This window comes from Parus major, chromosome 1A (assembly GCF_001522545.3).
Source record: "Parus major isolate Abel chromosome 1A, Parus_major1.1, whole genome shotgun sequence".
NCBI classification, from domain to species: domain Eukaryota; kingdom Metazoa; phylum Chordata; class Aves; order Passeriformes; family Paridae; genus Parus; species Parus major.
In genome coordinates this window covers 20,885,200-20,903,810 of record NC_031773.1, presented here as the reverse complement: position 1 = coordinate 20,903,810, position 18,611 = coordinate 20,885,200, and the positions used below count along the sequence as shown (strand labels likewise).

General features: G+C 36.1%; 1 protein-coding gene across 22 annotated transcripts in view; it reads right to left on the bottom strand.

The window, feature by feature from the left end:
• The window catches only part of CADPS2 (calcium dependent secretion activator 2), a 281,050-nt gene that overhangs the window by 161,377 nt on the left and 101,062 nt on the right, over positions 1 to 18,611 (bottom strand). For all 22 annotated transcript variants that reach the window (XM_015627846.2, XM_033514317.1, XM_015627830.2 and 19 more), the window contains 2 exons: positions 4,714 to 4,794; positions 2,907 to 3,143 (listed from right to left, as the gene is read on the bottom strand). In XM_015627846.2, the coding sequence (XP_015483332.1) occupies positions 2,907 to 3,143; positions 4,714 to 4,794 (318 nt within the window). The remainder of the gene's footprint in view (positions 1 to 2,906; positions 3,144 to 4,713; positions 4,795 to 18,611) is intronic.

The following is an 18,611-nucleotide window of genomic DNA, read 5'->3' as shown; positions in this document are numbered from 1 at the left end:
AGTAAATTAAACCAGACTTCACCCCCAGCTACCAAATCCTTTGTGCTTTAAAACTCCCAGAACATCAGTAATAGTTATATCTCACAAAATTGCTAATCTGTAAATATTACAGTGGGATGACAGTCACTGATCATTTAGACCATTTTTATATTACCCATAAATTATCAATACTGCCTATTACAATTTATAAATAATAACAGCAATTCAGGGAGAATGATCAAGTCATTCACTTTTTCATTCACTCTTTTTCATCTATTGTTCAGGAATTCAAGTAATTAGACAGCATTGAAGATCCTTCTAGGTTATACTGCCTGTATGGTCTTTCCACATACCAAATATATGTCCTTGCTAAATACTGACTTCATGTTTACATGTTTATATTTATGTTGACACCTCTTTTCCTGAGTTTCCAACTTAATTGCACAGTACATTTTTCTTTGGTAACAATTCTGGATTCCAGCACTGGAAAAAAGTTGTCTTCCACAGGAAACTGTCACTAGTGGATGTATTAGCTCATTAGCTGATAAACAGCCTCCTAAATGCTTTTCTATTTTTTAACTGTCTAACAGCTGAAGAGTATAAATAAGCTTTCTCCTACTACTGTGTCTTTTCAAAATTTTATTCTAAATTTCTACAAACAGGATATTTAAGGAAATAACTTGTAAAAACAATGGCTGTTGATTGCAGTGATGCTCAGGAATGCATCTGACCTTAGTAAGGTTCACTCCTACTAGAACACTTAATATTACTAGCAAGTTCTACTATTTATAATAACTGCACAGTGACAGCAAGAACCCTGGCCACTTTACCCCTCATCTAGAAGTTTTGGCGTTCTTCCACTCTGTCCTACATGATGTAGATTTCCTATTCATTCATGTACTAGTTCAGCAGCCCTCAACAGGCATTCTGCTGGTTACCCTGCAACTGAGTCCCCACACAAGATGCAACATAGATATGTTTATGTGTTGTTCAAGACATGTGAAATTGTGAACATTTGACCTCACATTTTCAAAAAAGGAAGAACTCTGTCTTCCAGGAAATGCAATCAGCATTTCTTATTTGGTCATTTGCACAGAAAAAGACCGCATCTTCCATATTTCAGTCTTCATTAATGTCAACTCAACTTTTTCCTTTTGCCCTTATATCTTCTGAGATTTGGCTTCTCAAGAGTAAAGTATGCACATATTGTTTGGAAAGAGAGTCAACTTATGTGATTACTATCATGGTTAAAATGAAAATCTGCCCTACTAAAAACTATCACACGTACAGTAATACTTTAATTCTTTGCCTTGCACAGCATGAACTGTAGATTAGTTATCTTGCAGCAAATCTCTTTCTTGCTGATGGGGAAAAAGGAAAAAACAGCTTAGTTCACCAGACCTAATAGTCTACATATCTGGTGGAAGAGCAGAGAGGCTATAAACAAAGCAAAGCTGTTATTAATTTACCAGAAATTATATCTCCTGTCGTTTTTCATTTCATCTTTGTTTCAAACTTTGAAGACCAGAAATATTATTGCCAAACATTTTTTGGTACTTTTTAGATTATTCAGAACTACTCTTGTAAATTTATGGACCATTCCAGGCTTGGTATTCCCCTTGAGGCAGACAAGGCACACATGATGGAGACACTCGGGATCCAGCACAGGAGTTATAAATACTTCATCTTCTCCTACACTTCAACACTAAGGACTGCACTCCGGTTTTACATGGTTGATGAACTAAAGCTTTTTGGCATATAGAATGATGGGTCTTACTACTCTTTCAAAGCTGATTGCTGGGCTTTTACATTATTAGTTAGCAATATTAAAATTGCATATAGTAGGATAAGTACTTTCTCTTTTATACGAAGAATTAAAACTTCTTCATTGTCTACATTTGATGTTTTTTATTCTGTATCTTTAATGATGACTTGGGAAAAAATTACCTGACTTCAACACATGACAACAAAGATGCTCGTTTCACTTAAGAAAAAAAGTAAAAGATAAACAATTTTTATTTCTTTTGAACTCATTAACAGTTGAAGTATTTATTGTGTAACATTACCTGCTGTCTTAAATAAGCTAAAGCCACTTCAAGTGCGTAACACAAGTGTGGCACCTGCTGACCAACAAATACACAATGCACACTGTGGTAATGTTTTGATTCTATTATTATTGAAAGCAAGATAAGCATTTCTCAGCATGCACATTTGCAGAACTGGACATGAGTTATGAGGCCAGGTTAGAGGGGATTTAATCAATCATGTCTAGTGGACGGTGGCCATGGCAGGGGGTTTGGAATTAGATGATCTTTAAGGTTCCTTCCAATGCAAACCATTCTATGACTCTAGTCTGTCATCAGAATTGTTTAAATAACCAAATGTATTTGTGGCTTCCCCTTGAAGTAAATTGAGATCTATACAGATTAGCACCACATCCCAGACTTCCTGCATAATCTCAGAAAACACAAAACAGATTCCTGAGGAAAATGCAGAAATTTATAAAAAACTGCTATGATCACCAGAGAAAAGAAAAATCACTGTGTTTGCTCTAAATCCTTCTAGTGAGAAAATTCGATTTGTTCATAAAATTCTATGAATGCATTCCTGATTATAACAGTGTTTCATTATAATATTTAAAATTATACTTAGCTATTTAATAAACTGGAATTCATTTTAAGTTACATTTGTGTGGGAGATTCAACTTCCCACACTAGTGTGTTGGCCCAAATGCAACTACTGCTGCTAGAGGAAAATGGACCATGCAGCTGTATTCTAAATTCTAATTACCAAAGATAAAAAGCATAATTTACTTCTTTAACAGAACATTTTAACATTACCAAGAAAGGAGTAACATCAAGAGTATCAAGGCAGATATCCTACCGATTTTAAACCATTAAAAATTTTTCTGTGAAATTTGTGATTACCTCTAATGTGAAGGAGAGAACCACATCAGACTTTGACAGCTGAACTTCATTTTCATCTCCAATGTCCAAGAATGCAGAATTCTGTGATCGCTTTAACTTCTGCAGTTTGAATTCTGGCCCACCTTTAGACACGGGCAGACTTTCCAAATTTGCCATCAGCAAATTCACTGAAGACCGCAACTCTTCTATGTACATGTTCTCCATTTCTCTTGTTACAAATTTTGGGAATTTTCTTTCCTTGGAAAATATATTTTAAAAGTTAGAGCAGGAAAAAAAAAATCCCACATTATTGATCACGTTAATTTGCTGACTTGCTTTCAGTTAAGAGACAATAAATAAAAGTATAAGTCATAATTTCAGTATCTATTTTTATGTCTTCAAAACAGTGATTGAAAGGCTTATCCTGACCCATAAATACAGTACAGTTAATTTTGGAAAGAAGATATAAGGTAAAAATGGAACCTTGTACATTCTCCCTAAATCATTTAACCATAAACCCAAGTTGAAGAACCACACATTAGGCATTTCTGCTTACAGGTGTATTAAGAATAGTAATTAATAATACACCTTTAATGTTACCTTCAATATTTTATAAAATGATATTTATAAAATGACCTGTCCACTAGCAGTTTTGTTACTTCACCTATTTCCCATGCTACCAAAAATAAGTCAATCACATTCATGCTTCTAACATAAAGCTAATAAATTACAACCATGACAAGAAATTCCTATTGTTTACCTTTATTTTTAATAATGGGTCATTAATTTTGAAAATAATGTTTACTTACTGTGCACTGGTTTATTTTAAATAATAATCTCTCTCTTAACTTAAGAGATAATTTAAAAATCAATTTTTTTCCTCTAGAAGTTAGACAATAGTATTTAAATATTGTGTTTATAACAATAAACACAAAGAAGAAGCATATATAGACGTATAGTACATATATCAACTCATACAGAGCTAATTTTATGCACAGTTTCTCCAAATATTGAATTCTGGATGCTTAGGAGACTGTCATTCAAAATTAAACAAAACCACAAATTATTCTAAAATGTATGTTTTACATATAAATGAGAAACAAACCCCAGTCCCAGTATACTGTCTGCAAAGACAGGCACCTTGCTCCAAAACCAGACAATTTTTATTGTTATAAGACCTATCATAAAATGTTTAATATTAAAACCTTTACAGATGATTTTGTTTCAATAACGAAGACCAAGCAAAGTGACCAAAAATTCCTGCATCAATTTGTGTGGACTGACTCATCACAGCATGACAGAGCCAGTAAATGACATATTAAAAAGCCCCTAAAAAACCCAAGTAATTTATAATTAGAGACTAAACAAACAGGCCAAAGCTCAGGGTTGTCTAGCAAAAAACCTCAAACCCTCAGTAGTGTTTTTCAAACTGTACTATATCCAGTGAGGATCATTCAAATAATAACATGCCCACACAGAAGACAAATAAAACAGACTGTTATTGTGCTCCTAAAAGATCTTTCCTCTTGCTAAGATGCTTTTTCCATTCAATGTAAAAAAATGAGGAAAATTGGACTTGCTGTTGAAGGAAATGTTGGATCACACAGGATATGCCTTTCCAAAACCAGGTTTTGCTTTCTCCCTACCCCAGTTGTCAGACATTCTTCAGAGCAGAAAGAAATGCACCTGCCAGATTGTTTTCAAACATTCTTCTGCTTAATTTTAGAATCAGAAACAGGAAACACAGATTATGGATCATCCCACTCAATCTCAAAAAGAGATATGCTTTTATTTTATATGTTTTTGCTACAAGAAAGCAATCACTTACCCTTGCCATTTGTTCTGCCAGTTGTAGTCGTCCATCTAGTTCACGCCTTATCTGTGCTGCTTGCTCATCTCCATTATCCAACTTGGATAGAGAACAAAAATAAATCCAACTGTGAGAAATGCACTATATTTTAAATTTACAGCAAGCCATGTAGCTTAAAAAACAAGAGAAAATAATTTTCATCTTAAAACCAGTGAAACACTAAGCAAATACTCAGCTTTGAGGCTCACCAAGATGAAAGAAATATAATGGCCACCATATAGTCAGAGAAATTAGGGTTTCTGAAGGGTAACCAGCACTCCCTTGCATTTTTAATACTCAGGCTATACAGAAGAAGTATTATGGCTTTATAAAAATAGCAGCTAAAACAATTTTTCCATGAATCAGAAAACTGGAATGACAGATTTACTCGGAAAATGTTTGCAAGGAAATTTGCTCTTGGGTGCCACGAGTTCCTGTATAGGCATATATAGGTATATGGAAGAAAAGTGTGACTATGCCTTCTAGGAATGATATTATTTCACTTACAAAGCTCTTCTCTCCCAGTATTGCCCAACTGCTCACAGAAAGGCATATCCAGTTTGTGAACTGCCAATATTTTCATACTTAGAGAACAGTCAGGATTAAAAGTCTGACTTCTATCAAGATCTCTTCACCTTGACAGAATAGCTGGGCCTCTCAGGAATGAGACTCCCCAACTCATTTTTCACCTGTTTACTTTTTTATGGCAGTGGAGGGGAGGGGAGGTGAAGTGGGGCTTCAGCTCAATGCATGGACCTGCACAGCTGGTAATGAGGGAAAAAGAGTGACACATCTGGAAAGATGGCACATCTTGCCATCTTACCTGAATAATTGCCAAACAAGGACAAAGGTAGAGTTGCTATGGAGAGCTCTCTCTGTCCCTAGGGCTAAACACTGACATGTGACATGTTGAAACGACCCTAGTGCATTTAGCATATAGCTAAGGTTTAGGGATATCTAAATATCTCTTGACTAAAAAAAAATCTTAAAATGATTAGAGATGAAAACTGGCAAAAACAGATTCTTTAATTAAATCAGATCTCCAGCTAGTGAACATGCAGTTAGTTTGTCAAATTGTTCATTACATGAAACTAAGGTTTTTCAGTGTTTTTTTCACTAAGACTGCTACTCTGAGTGCATCACACCAAATATATAACACCACCTCCTTTACAATGCTCCTCAGTTAAATCCAATGATTCTTAAACCAGAGCACTCATGCAAATTAGGATTCCAATTAAAAAAATAAAATAAAAAAGAAAAATTAAAAATCCACTATCCAGCACTTAGAGGTCAATTAGAGCAATGTGCTTAATGTAAATCTGACCATATTTAGAAACAGGATGAAAAGTGTTTCACTGCTAGTACAGAAGTGATAACAGAACATGGAATCTGCCACCTGTGCAGTCTGGCAAGATCTTACAAGATCCTTGCAGAAACTGAACCAGGCTGCCAGAAAGAAAGAGAACAAAACCTGATGGCATCCCCAAAAGAGGCTCAAGTTTATACCAGAGTAGAAGATGGATCATGTGCCAGACTAGAAGGGCTCTCCCACTGAGACCGTCAATAAATCTCCTCCTAACTTGACTGTGAGCATAAGTGGCAAGACTGTTCTTCATGAAAGAAAATTTTTTAAGATTTCAGGATAGAGTTATAGTATTCAAAAAAAAATTCCCAAGTCTGTATCCTTCTATTTTTCAAAAGAAGAGACTGTATATTGAATTTATTACTGATAATATTTCTATTTTCCTTTGTATCACAAACATATACTTTTGTAATTAGTTTTGTTTTCTCAGTATGAAAGCTTGTCCAATATGAAAAACAATTTTATTTTTCTTTTTTGGCTAAGAGAAGGTCAAAATTATTTTAATAATATGTCCCATGACAGGAAATTGCTTGAAAATAACTGCTTGAAGGTAATTTCAATGACTGAATTTTGATTTCTGAAAAAAGGAGAGTGTAGGAGAATGTAATAAAGCTAAGACCTGACCCTGTGTCAATACACAACTTAACCGACTGCCTCCATTATTAACTCATTTGAAGAAGAGATTGTACTTAAAGACTGTTATTTAGCTATTTTTCCAATAAAAACATGCTCATTCAAGTTAATGAATATTAACCTAGTTTTGAAAATCTTAGTATTTTTTTCCTTAACTCTGCATTGCTTTCCATCATCTCTTTGTGCTTGAGTACTTAAAAATGTGATTTCCCTACTTACTTATTTTAAAACTTCAGTCTTCTTCCTGCAATACTTATAAATTCCAATGAGTTTCCTGTTTGTATGTTTTGTAAAGTATGTAAAGAAGCTGAAGAGGTGAAAAGCAAAGCAGGTTGCTTTACCTACAGAAAAGAGCCGAGGTAATAATGACTGGTAGGTCATTCACATCTGTCCCAATAAGAAGAAAAGCTGTTGATAGGATGATTTTTGCAGAATGCAAAATGAAGTTATAATCAGAAAAACAGTAACCCTGATTCCATGCAAGGTCATTCTACTTGTTTTTATTCTAAACTCAAAAAATACATGAAAAAACAAATTTACAAGCAATGCATTTAAGTGGTTATGAATGTGTACTCAATAATAATTTATTTATCTACAGAATATGAAGTGAAAACAGCAGAAAGACTGAGAAAATTCTGGAAATGTAAGTGGTATTCAGAATTTCCGAGTTCGGTCCACTTTTTACATATGCAGACACTTGACAGAACTCATCACATGGGTGGGGAGAAGTGACAACCATAAACATCAAGTGTACCCTTTTCCTTAATTCTGTATTTGAGGATCAGATCCATACCAAGACATCTGTGGATATCAAGCTATGACAACCACTGGAGTAATTTTCAAACTTAAATAAAAAAAGCATGACACGGCATAGAAATTAATATAAATGTAACAGTGCAGAACAGCTACTCAGATTCTCAGTATTGCAACTGGAACTTGGTTAAAAGAAACCACTAATTTGAAAGGATTTATTATAGAGGCTTTATAAAAAAGGTTTTGTTTGGATTTTTTTAAGAACAATTCACATTTACATGGGCATCACACATAATGCTTCCCACTCCTAAAGTCATGCTTTTAAAAAATTACAGCATTAGAGATTATTGAAAAAGAGGTACATAGAAATTTCATTTAACAAAAAGCTTTTCAGCTGGCTGCACCAGTAGCTGTACCATACTATAGTTATTCACTGATTGCATCAACACTAGAGATGCTTCCCATGTCACTTAAACCTCACATAACCAGTTTGTATTTTAGCAGCAGGGGACCTCACCACAGAACACTCTGCAAACACCAGAGACCTGTTTTCAGTAAATCAGATACATTAGAAGTCCTGACAAAACAAACCAATGTTTCCCCTAAATGCCACACATGGCACGGAAAACTTGTAAAACCTAGGCAAAGGCATTGACTCCCCTTTTGAGGGCTAGTTAATTCAGTAGGAACGTTCCCAACTGAGCATGAGTAAGACAGGTTTTCTTTCTGCAAAGATGGTTATGATTTTTAAAGCTTCATCAGAAAAATCAGTACTTATGAGTGACTACAATTGGGTGAATAAAAAGTTACTTTGAAAAAAAGTGACAGATCATCATCTCTTTTCCTTCCCCACTGGTGTTACATTAAAACAGCTTTCTAAAATAAACTTACAACCATCAGACATCAAGCTATTAACTCAAAAATATTTTTATTCCTTAATGCTTGAAGTTGTCTTTATTTTTTCTCACTCTGAAAAGGGCAATCATCTTTGGAGATTGAGTGGGAGCATCCTCAAAATGCAAGTTGCACAACAATTCTTTTAAGAGGATTTCAGTTGCTTATGTAAGTGTTCATTTCTGAAAGACAGACTGAATTTTCTACTCCAAATTTCTGCTTTAATGATTTCAGCCAAAACATGCCCCTGTTTCTGAAGAGACCATGATAGACAATAGACAATACACTGCTTTATCCATAATAAGAAAAGTGGTGACCATGTTGTCAAAGAGTTCAAGCAGTACCTTGCTTTGAAGTAAGGATCTGACATTTAGCAGGATCCCAGCTGTGAAAATCAGCTCAACTCTGGTCACATTACAAACCTTTGAAAAATCACTTTTGCAGTAGTCAAGCTACAAAGAGCCACTGCCAGAGGCTAAATCAAACTGCATTCAGGCACATCAGGTTGTGCCGCCCTCTGTCTTGAATCCACATGAAGTCAATGCTCCTCAGTTTATCTGGTCATTTAAGAAAGACTGTGCATTTATCAGAGTTAAAAATTACTATTCAGAAACATCATGCTAACTTACTTGACAAACTGTTGCTTAATTTGTATGCCTGAACAGCACAGAACAGAAATACATCTGAATAAATGAATGTTTCTATATTTTAACAGATCGGAAAAAGATAGCATACTTTATGATTCCTATTCAAATATTTTTGTCTCTTTTGAAATTACTTACAAGGCTGTAATGTAGTAGTGTATTTTGGTCCAAAAGAAAAAATGTACACCAGAAAAAAATCCGGTTAATGTGCAACTTAAGGTTAAAAAGGTACTAATGCTGCCATGAGGTGCTGCGCTAAAGCCCCCGGCACACACCTACATTGCTCTCCACACAAAGTCACTTACCCTACGCCTGAGAAATGAGATCAGCTGGTGTACAGATGAATACAGAACTGCTACAAGTTATTGTTCTTTACCTTCACAATGCTCACTGATAGCTCTGCCCTGTGACTATTACTGCTGTGTTAACTTCCCTGCAGCTTTCCAATCCACAGTAACATCAACATGAAACTACATATATATGCCCATAGCATTATGCATTTCTCTACATTTGATGACTAAAATGATGGTACACATCTAAGTACTTGCTCTTCTTTCTGCAAGGTGAAATCCAAAGTATTTTTTCACTCTGTGTGACAGAAATGCTTGTTTTTCCTTTATAGCCACCTTTTGTCACTTATAACCAAGTCTGGGCCCTGCTGAGCTGAAAGATTGCTTGCAGATGTGCCTGTGAAGTAACCTGCAGGGTCCATCCCTGACTACCGCCAGACAGCCAAGGTAAAAACTTTTGACATAAACCAAATAGAATAAAGGACTTGGATCTCAGTTGGCAAGATAATACAGTAATGAAAAAATGGTTTTCTGCAAGCAACTAATGGCATCCAGAAGCAAGGCTGGAAGAGGACAGGGAAGCCCTAGCACTCAACTTTGGTTGTCAATCAAGAAAGCAGCAGGCGGGAAAGGGGTGTAGTAGATGCAAATACTGGCAGTTTTCAGATCACTGTCCTTGCTGCTCTTATCTCTGACTCTAAAAAAAAGGAGTTTTGCTTCAGACAGACCAAGCACCTCTCAGGCCTGCAGGATTTTTTCCCGTGCTTATCTTTACACAGGTAGAGTTGCTTGAAAGGAGAAGCCTGGGTAAAGAATAAAGGTGTTTGCAGTGCTAAGGAGCCACTGTGCACAGAACACAAACAGGCTGCGGAGATTCACTCAGTTTCCCAGTTTGTGAACCAAGATCAGTAACTAAATATGGGAAAGTGGAAAAAACAACAAATTTCAAGTCAGGCCAAAATAGAGCAGCCATACCCAGTTCATGACTGCAATCACTTTTGGACATGAATTCAAGAGGATTAAACTTCTGAAGGATAAGACTGTGATGAAGTAAATTTCTTCCACATCATACTGGAGGTAAAAACCAGATTTAATTAAAGGGCAGGATGTGCGGAGCTTTGTTAAGCTACTGCTGGACCTTTTGATAAACCTCCTGCCTCCTGCTTCACAGCAAGAAAGATACAGCTGTATGAGTAAAGAAAATGTCATCACTCCTCTATTTCAGAGGAGGCTGTGCCATTTAGCTTTAGTTTTAAGATATTTTCTCTTCCTTTTCCATAGATTATACAGAGGATTAATTAAGATTCATAAAAGAGATCAATACAATTTTATTTTAAAACTGTCATATTCTCTGCATGCCATAAAATCCCTATCATGTATCACGCAAATGTCTATGCTGACAAATGACCCAGGCTGTGAAAGTGAAATCCTGTGGATTTCTCCCAGAACTCTGCAAACCACAAATTTTAAAAACTCATTTCTTATATCTTGCTCTTCCCAACTCACTCCTTTTCCCAGTCGACATACACAAGTTGCTCAAGAATCACTAGTTCTGGCAAATATTCAGAAAATTTTGTTTTAGAATATGTGCAACAAAAAAAATCAAGTGAAACATAAAGGAAAGGATGTCGAGTGAGAGAAAATCTGAACAGTTAAAGAGGGGAAAAAAGGCACCTAATTTTGAAATTATTTCTCTTGTAGAATACAGTAGACACGTTTTCAGCAAATTTTATCATAAAAATATTATTTTATCAGCAACCACTGAAACCATTTTTACTTTCAATTTTTCTGCATCAAGTAGACCTAAAAAATTGCACTTGTCCAAACCCATATTAGGTTTTGTTCAAACAACTTCTCCCAATGCACCATCAGGCCTCACAGGCTTTTTGTATTGATTTTGCTGTAGTAGAGCACCAGACTGCCTCTCAGACAACTGGCCAAGCTGATCACTCAGTTTTCTGGCAACACAGTGTCCACAAAAATCTCAAACATCTTCTAAAATGTTTTAGTCAAAAGTCTTACTGACTGTTAATTTTTTTAAACAGTTTTTTGGGGGGAAGAGGGTGAGCAGAACCATATATATTATAATCATGTAAATATTGAAATTTGGATGGAAGATCTTTAGATGAACAGAGAAAGCAATTAGCATATCACTCTCTGTAGTGTGTAAATATTGTTAAAAACAAGTAACAATGCAGGTAAAGAGCAAGGTCAGTAAACAGTCAATACTCTATACTGGCTACAGCTGAATAAAAAAAATAAAATCCCATCAAATCAATGTTTTCAAAAACTGTGCCTGAGTACCTTCAGTGTGCACATGAGATATAGGACCTCACTCAGAATTTTTTTACAAGCTTGGTACTACCTAAAAAGTTCAAAAAAAATATGTACAATCTCAGATAATGAGATATTTTGTTCTCTGAAATATTTTTATAAAGTCCTGAACCTGCTTATTTGATTCCCATATTGATTTGTAATATATCACTTATACCACTCGCTTGTACTCATTCATTAAACTTACTACATACTGATTTATAAAATATGGTTGTCATAAAAATATTAAAACCAACTCAAAATCTAGTCATGATTATATTAATTAATTAAACAAGTTAAAAAATAACTCAAATTTGCCAAAAAACAACACTGAAAATAATACAGTTTCAAAAGAGAGACTTTTTTTAAAAAATCAATCACTGGATGGACCCTTAAACAGTTTCCTTCCAAAATAATCTAAGCTGAGAATTTAATATGGCTTTTCCTTACATTCAAGTTTGGAAAATAAAGTATATACAGTTTTGAGTTTTCAGCACTAGTTAAAATGTCTCTCATGATTAATTTTATTCAGAGACTTCCAGTACCAAAATCCCAAGTAAAACCTACAATAAGACTTGAAAATAAACATGAAAGAAAGTATAAACAATATTCAAGCTTGTCACACTGCACACAATGGAAAGAGCTCACAGAAGTCCACTCCATTCAGTACATGTATATAGGTCAAACTTTCCCTGTACATTGCCAATACCACAAATGGTAAGACATTTGAAGAATTAAATACACATCATGTATTAATTAGGAGATCTCTCTCAAGAAAGAGTTTAATACCCTAATGTGCAGCTGTACAATGCAACTCCAGTCAATGATTGCTTCCCTATCAATCAATTTTCCTACTTGACTGCTATTAACCTTTTAGAGAAATTGTAAGTAGTGAAAAACCTTCTACTAACAGTGAACTTGATTAACCTTGCCAGACAGCCTTAGCCTTTATTGTATGTCCCAAATGTCATATGACATGCATCTTCTACTTAATATTACCATTACTGAAGGAAACTAAAAAATAAATTAATCAATGTTCAAAATGTATTCTAGACCAAACTAAAATGTACTCTTCAATATTTTATTGTATATTTTGATCTACAGAGTTGAACTGATATTTTGTGAACAGGACACTTTGAAAAGTAATGTAAATGTCTTTGCACAGTTATCAATGAGGTTTTTGTTGGTCTATTTGGATTTGAACAGACCCCAGAACCATTTTTGTCTGGGGGAGCTGAAAAGAAACATGAGCTTCCCAACCAGGATTTTCACTAATTTACAGGCATGGTCCTTTCACAATATGGTCATCTTATTGCTCTGTAATAATTGCCCAAATAAAAAAAATTATAATTTTTATTTTATACGACTGCTGGTGTTCTGATAACATGAATTCCAAGAACTGAGATCTGTTTCTTGTCTTGAAAAAATCAGGACAAGTAATATGTAAACAAATAAACAGAATTCAATGATGCACACATGTAACTATTTTGCCTAGGTATTGGGATAACACTATTTGAAGAAAGTCTGCTAAGATCTCATATTTAAAAAGAAAATCACCACCTCCATACTGAATCTGCTACTAGTTTTAACTCTGACTTAATGCAAAGATAAAAGCTGATGCTTTATTTGGTTCACAGAAGCTGTCAATTATGAAATGTGGGCATTCAGTGATAAAGATACTCTGACCTAGATACAGATATTTTAAATATTTATTTATTCACAGCAGTCTGTTTAGGCAACAAGGAGTGAAAAATCAGATAGCATGTACATAGACACTTAATGATCTTTAGGTAGCATTTCTCTAAGTATTACAGACTCTTTACTTAGCCTTGGAATCATTATAATGCTTGGACATTACTACCAGAAAATTCTGAAAGGGGGAAAAAAGCCCAAATAAAAACAAATTTGAGAAATAAAATGACAACATTTTACTCCCCCTGAATTTGGTCCATATAGACCAGAATTGTGGGTGTGACAGGGACAGCAGAAGCAAACATCTCTGATAGTTGTGAACCCTGAGAAAATGTGTGGCATGTTAAAAGGTACAACCAGGCAAAATCCTGTTAATGTCAAGTAGTGAACCTGCTCTCCAGCAACTTGTCCAATCCATTTTGAACCTCTGCCCTCATCACTTCCCATGACAAGAAGTCCAGGACGTTCTCCAAAAGTCATATACAGAAGCCTTGCTTCCATTTTCAATTTCCTCCAAATTTCCTTGAGTGTCCCAGTCTCTCGTGATGTGGCATTTATCAAGTAAAGGTACACATTCACCTTACCCACTACCTTCATAACTTTGTAAACTTCAACCATACTCCCTTTCAACCTTCTCAGCTGCAGACTGAGAAGTTTCAGCCCTTTTAGTCTCTCTGCAAAAGGCTCCCATTCTGTGATTTTCAATGCCATCCTCACTGACCTGCCCCATATCCTTCAGAGTGGGAGGACAAAGCTGCACACAATACTGAATGTAAGGGCATAAGAAGGTGATATATAGCAGGAAAATGACAGTACCGTTGTATAAAGAACTCAAGATTTCACCACAGGGGAACCAAAGTGTCTTTCTGAGTTGTAATTGCCCGTGCTCAGTTCAGCACCTTCTGGACATGCACTGGTTTATTTCTCCTCTGATGTAGCACCTTAGCTTAGCTGCATCAGAGCTACATGAAATCACATCTTGTCACACTTCTGCCCATGCAGTTTTGTGAGATCCTCCTGGAGTTCCCTGCAGCTCAAGCAACATTAGAGTAGACAAAACATTTTCATCCCATCTGTAAAGTCAGAGATTTCCTTACACTGCCTTTTCCTGGATACTATATATTGAATAAACATGCAACAATTCTCCTAAACAGAATGAACCACATAGAAATAACATTTAAACTGCCTAGGTACCAATCAAAAGGGAAATATAAGAAACCTTTATCCAAAGCCTCCTTTGAAAACATCAAGACTGTACCATAAGAATACTGCTACTTAGTATTCATTAAGATATAGGATAATCACTCAGAAGAAGTATTCATTAAGATATAGGATATTTACGACAGAGCTTGTCATTCAGAAAACAGTGTCATGGGGTGATGAGGAGTCAGACTACTGGGTGTCTAGAGCAGCACTGTTTTTAAATAACAAACATAAATACTGAACTGCAGAATTAGATGTGATTAGAATCACATTAAGATTCAGATTAGTGCATCAGTAGGGGATTATAGAGGAGGAAAAAGATGTTAGCACAGGTCAGAAGTGCCACTGCAAACAATTAAATTTTCTGCCTCTCTTTCTCTTGGCATTTGCAACACAACAGATCAGTTGATAAAACCCAGGTTTGCCCTTCTTATTGGTTGAAACTACAGTGTTTGGCCACAACTGCTAGACAGAACAAAAACACAAGGAAAGCACATTATGCTGTGACAGAAGGAAGGATAATAATGACAGGCTCTTACTATTTACAGATTTAGTCACAATAAATACTAAGAATACATCCTCCAGATAAATCCAGGACATGCATGCAAAGCATATTTTTTTTTTTACTAATAGAAATGAAAAATATAGGTCTGCAATATGCTATACTGTAAACATTTTTTTATCAAACTGTATCTTGGTTTTCACATCTGCATATTAAAGTTCAGGGATACCATCAAGACAGACTTTTCACACTCATCACAGTGCTCTCTTCCACACTGTAAATGCCAAAATCTTCAGTTGTCGCTAACTATGAAAATATCCTCCAGCCCAACTTTGCCACCACAAAATTATGAATATCCACAGCAAAATATCTTAAATTTTACTTTTTTGACACTCAAGTCTTGTTTTCTGATTTGTATGGGTATTCTTCCTATAGCTAGGCAGGGCAAAAAGCTATTTACAGAGCCTATTGAACCATCTAAATAAAGTATCTTTTAAGTCAGAAATGTAGGGTCCCTAGGTAATCAATGGAGAGACAGAAAAGCCTCCAGAGTTATTTAAAGCAGTTATCTGTACGCCTACCATGAATACTGTGGAAGTCCCAGCTGCACTGGTAATCTCTGGTGAGTAAGATGATCAAAGAAATGGGTGTTTTTATTCTTTCTCTCACCTTCCCCCGGACCCTGCTGAAATAGATACTGGCTGTCACCTTAAATACAACTTAGTTTCAGGTTCTTCCTAGGGAATACCCTCCCACACCCACCCTAGGCAGGAAATGATGGGCCTTAAATGAGTTATGACTCATGTCCTGATCCTCCTTAGAAAAAGTCTTCCACCCTCCTCCTCTCCCACCACCTGCACAGAGATTACCATATCCAAGACAAGCGAACGATTAGCATGCAAACCTTGTTGGTATATGCATATTTATGTCCTAAAGTGGCTCAGTGTTTTCTGTTTTCCTGAAGTCATACTTGCTTCATAAGGAAATCCCCTCTCCCTCTGCTTACCCTACTCATTCTCCAAAAATATTATGCAGAATGTTTTCATGCCTTATTTATCACTGGTAAGAATTTCTTTGGGGTGTTGAAACCAAAGGGAATATAAGCCACTAGGGAAAGAAATGTTGATGAGAATTGCATTAAGTAAAAATAAGCAAAAGCACCTTGAATGTCATGTCATTTTTTTTTTTTTTTCAAATAATTAAATATTGTTGACATAACTAGACAGAACTCAGGCTGACAACTTTCTGTAAATATGATATGGAGAAGCTAGAAGATAGCAGAAATGGAATCAAGTTTTTTCAAATGGACAATGTTCTGTATTTCCACCTGTTTCTAGGAGTCAGTGGTGGTGTGATGTATAGATACCTATCCACAAAATAAAAAAATCCCATATAGTTGAGTAAGGACTGAAGAATAAATTTAATCCAGAGGTTAATGTATAAGAAGGAAAACTTCAGATTTGTGTTGCACCATGAGAATTTGACTTCACTATCTATGAAAGTTCTGATCTATGGAGAGAGACACAAAAGACAACAGTTTAAGGCTCTTCAGTCTAGAAATCTAGTTTTAAATCCTCCGTGTTAGGTTAGCAATCCTGTCCACAATTGCATCTTTGTTTCTTGTCACGTTGGATGTGTCCTCCTGGGCCATCTTTGTTGTCAGAGTCTTACAGTCAGCTTTGATGTCAAGGTCATGTCACTGGTGCTTGCACAGATTAAGGGGCAGTAGCTGGAAGGGCGTCAGGAGTCTTTGTAGTATCTTCACAGATCCAGGCTGCAAGCAAGTATAAAGGTTTGGCCAGCAGATGGGTGCCTTTGTCCAGGACAGAGTGAAGTCCACAAATGACACTTTGCTTTGTCCTTCTTCTGGTCCCACCCCACAACCTGAAGTGTCCAACACATACTCTTCCACAACACAACTCATCCACTTCTGCAGCAAGGGTCCTGAACCAGTTTTCTACAACAACTGCAGAGAGACAGGGAGCCTTTCTCCTGCTGCTAGAAGCTACAAACTTCCAGCTTCAATTCTCCTGGAAACATGGAAATTGCAAACGTCAAACGTGTGAAAACACCAGTTACAGAAAGTCTGCTAGCCACCTGTAAGGCAAAGTAGTTGCTCCAGTATGGCAAAAATGGAATATCATTCAGAAAGTTTCCCACAGAAGGCATAGGTGTTTCAGGCAACATTCTGCTGTCTCCAGCCTCCTGAGAAAAGACAGTACAGTGAGAAGACTATTGTCAGATTGACTGGAACATGAGTTTACAGTGCTCCTAGGAATAGCACAGAACTGCTCCAGAAATTGTGTATACCTTGGAGGCTCAATTTTCTCTCATTCACAGGAAGTTCAGAGTTCCCACATTAAAAAAGCCTTGGCACTGCATGACCAGTTAGGAAAACAGCTTATTCAGAGGTGATACCGGGAGAGACGCCTCCCTTACATCATTTGCAAAGTGGTATTTCTCCTGCCATAGCCCCAGAGTGCTTACCATACAACACCTCCTTTCAACACCAGCTAGAAGTTGACATTTCTATTAAAAATGTAGCCTCAATTTTAATTCAGAATTTTCCTGTTTATAGCTAGAATGTCTGGAAGTCAATTTATTTATTCATTATCTCAAGAAACAGATTCCTATAAGGAAAAAGTACAGATGAATCCTATTTTTACTCTTCTCTTACTTTTTCCCAGTAGGCTGCAAACTTTCAGTCTGAGGGTAAATTTTTTTATTTTTTTAAAATCTCTACTCATGTTACTGACCAAGGTTATTTTAGTTGGCCTGAGAATTTTTACATAATGCCTATATCACTAAAATGAAGACAATTCACCAAACTATAGAAGAGCTAGAGAGAGAAGCAGGCACTTACTTCCCTGTAAATATTTCAGAAGTTTGAAGTGATGAACATGTAATCACAAATCAGTCAGCTTTGGCACAGACACCAGACTGAATCTGAACAACTATCCTTGAGGCTTGTAATACAAAGTATGGCAATGAATGAAAGGACAAGCAGCATCTCCCTGCATGACGGTTTTTCTGTTGGGAATCAATCTGATTTCAAGGTGAGAAGGTTTCTGGATGGACAGCCTGGAAGCTTAAGAGATTTAGAGATTTAGATCCTAGGGATCAGGACAACCTCAGCAGAGAAGACAGCCAAAAAGTGTCCCCAGAGTTCTCTCATTTTTAGGACAGGCAGAAAAATACCTTCCTAGAGGACAAAGAAATAAACACACAAAATATAGCTCATTCAAAGAGAGCTGTAGATTTCTCAGCCATTTTACATAAACAATTACTTTTGCATAGGGCAGTCCATCCTGTATTATGGAGGTGCTATTACATTTCTATTTCAAATATCACAGAATCACAGAATAAGAAGGGTTGGAGGGGACCTCTGGAAATCAACCAGTCCAACCTCCCTGCCAAGGCAGAGTCAAACCTCAAGTGTCCAAGGTGGGACCTCCCTGAGCAGCCTTTTCCAACAGTCTGCCACTCAACATAAAGTTCCTCCTGATATTGAGTTTATGGCCAAAATATATATCTATAATATATATATATTTATAAAGAGAGAGAGACAGAGAGAGAGAGAGAGAGAGAGA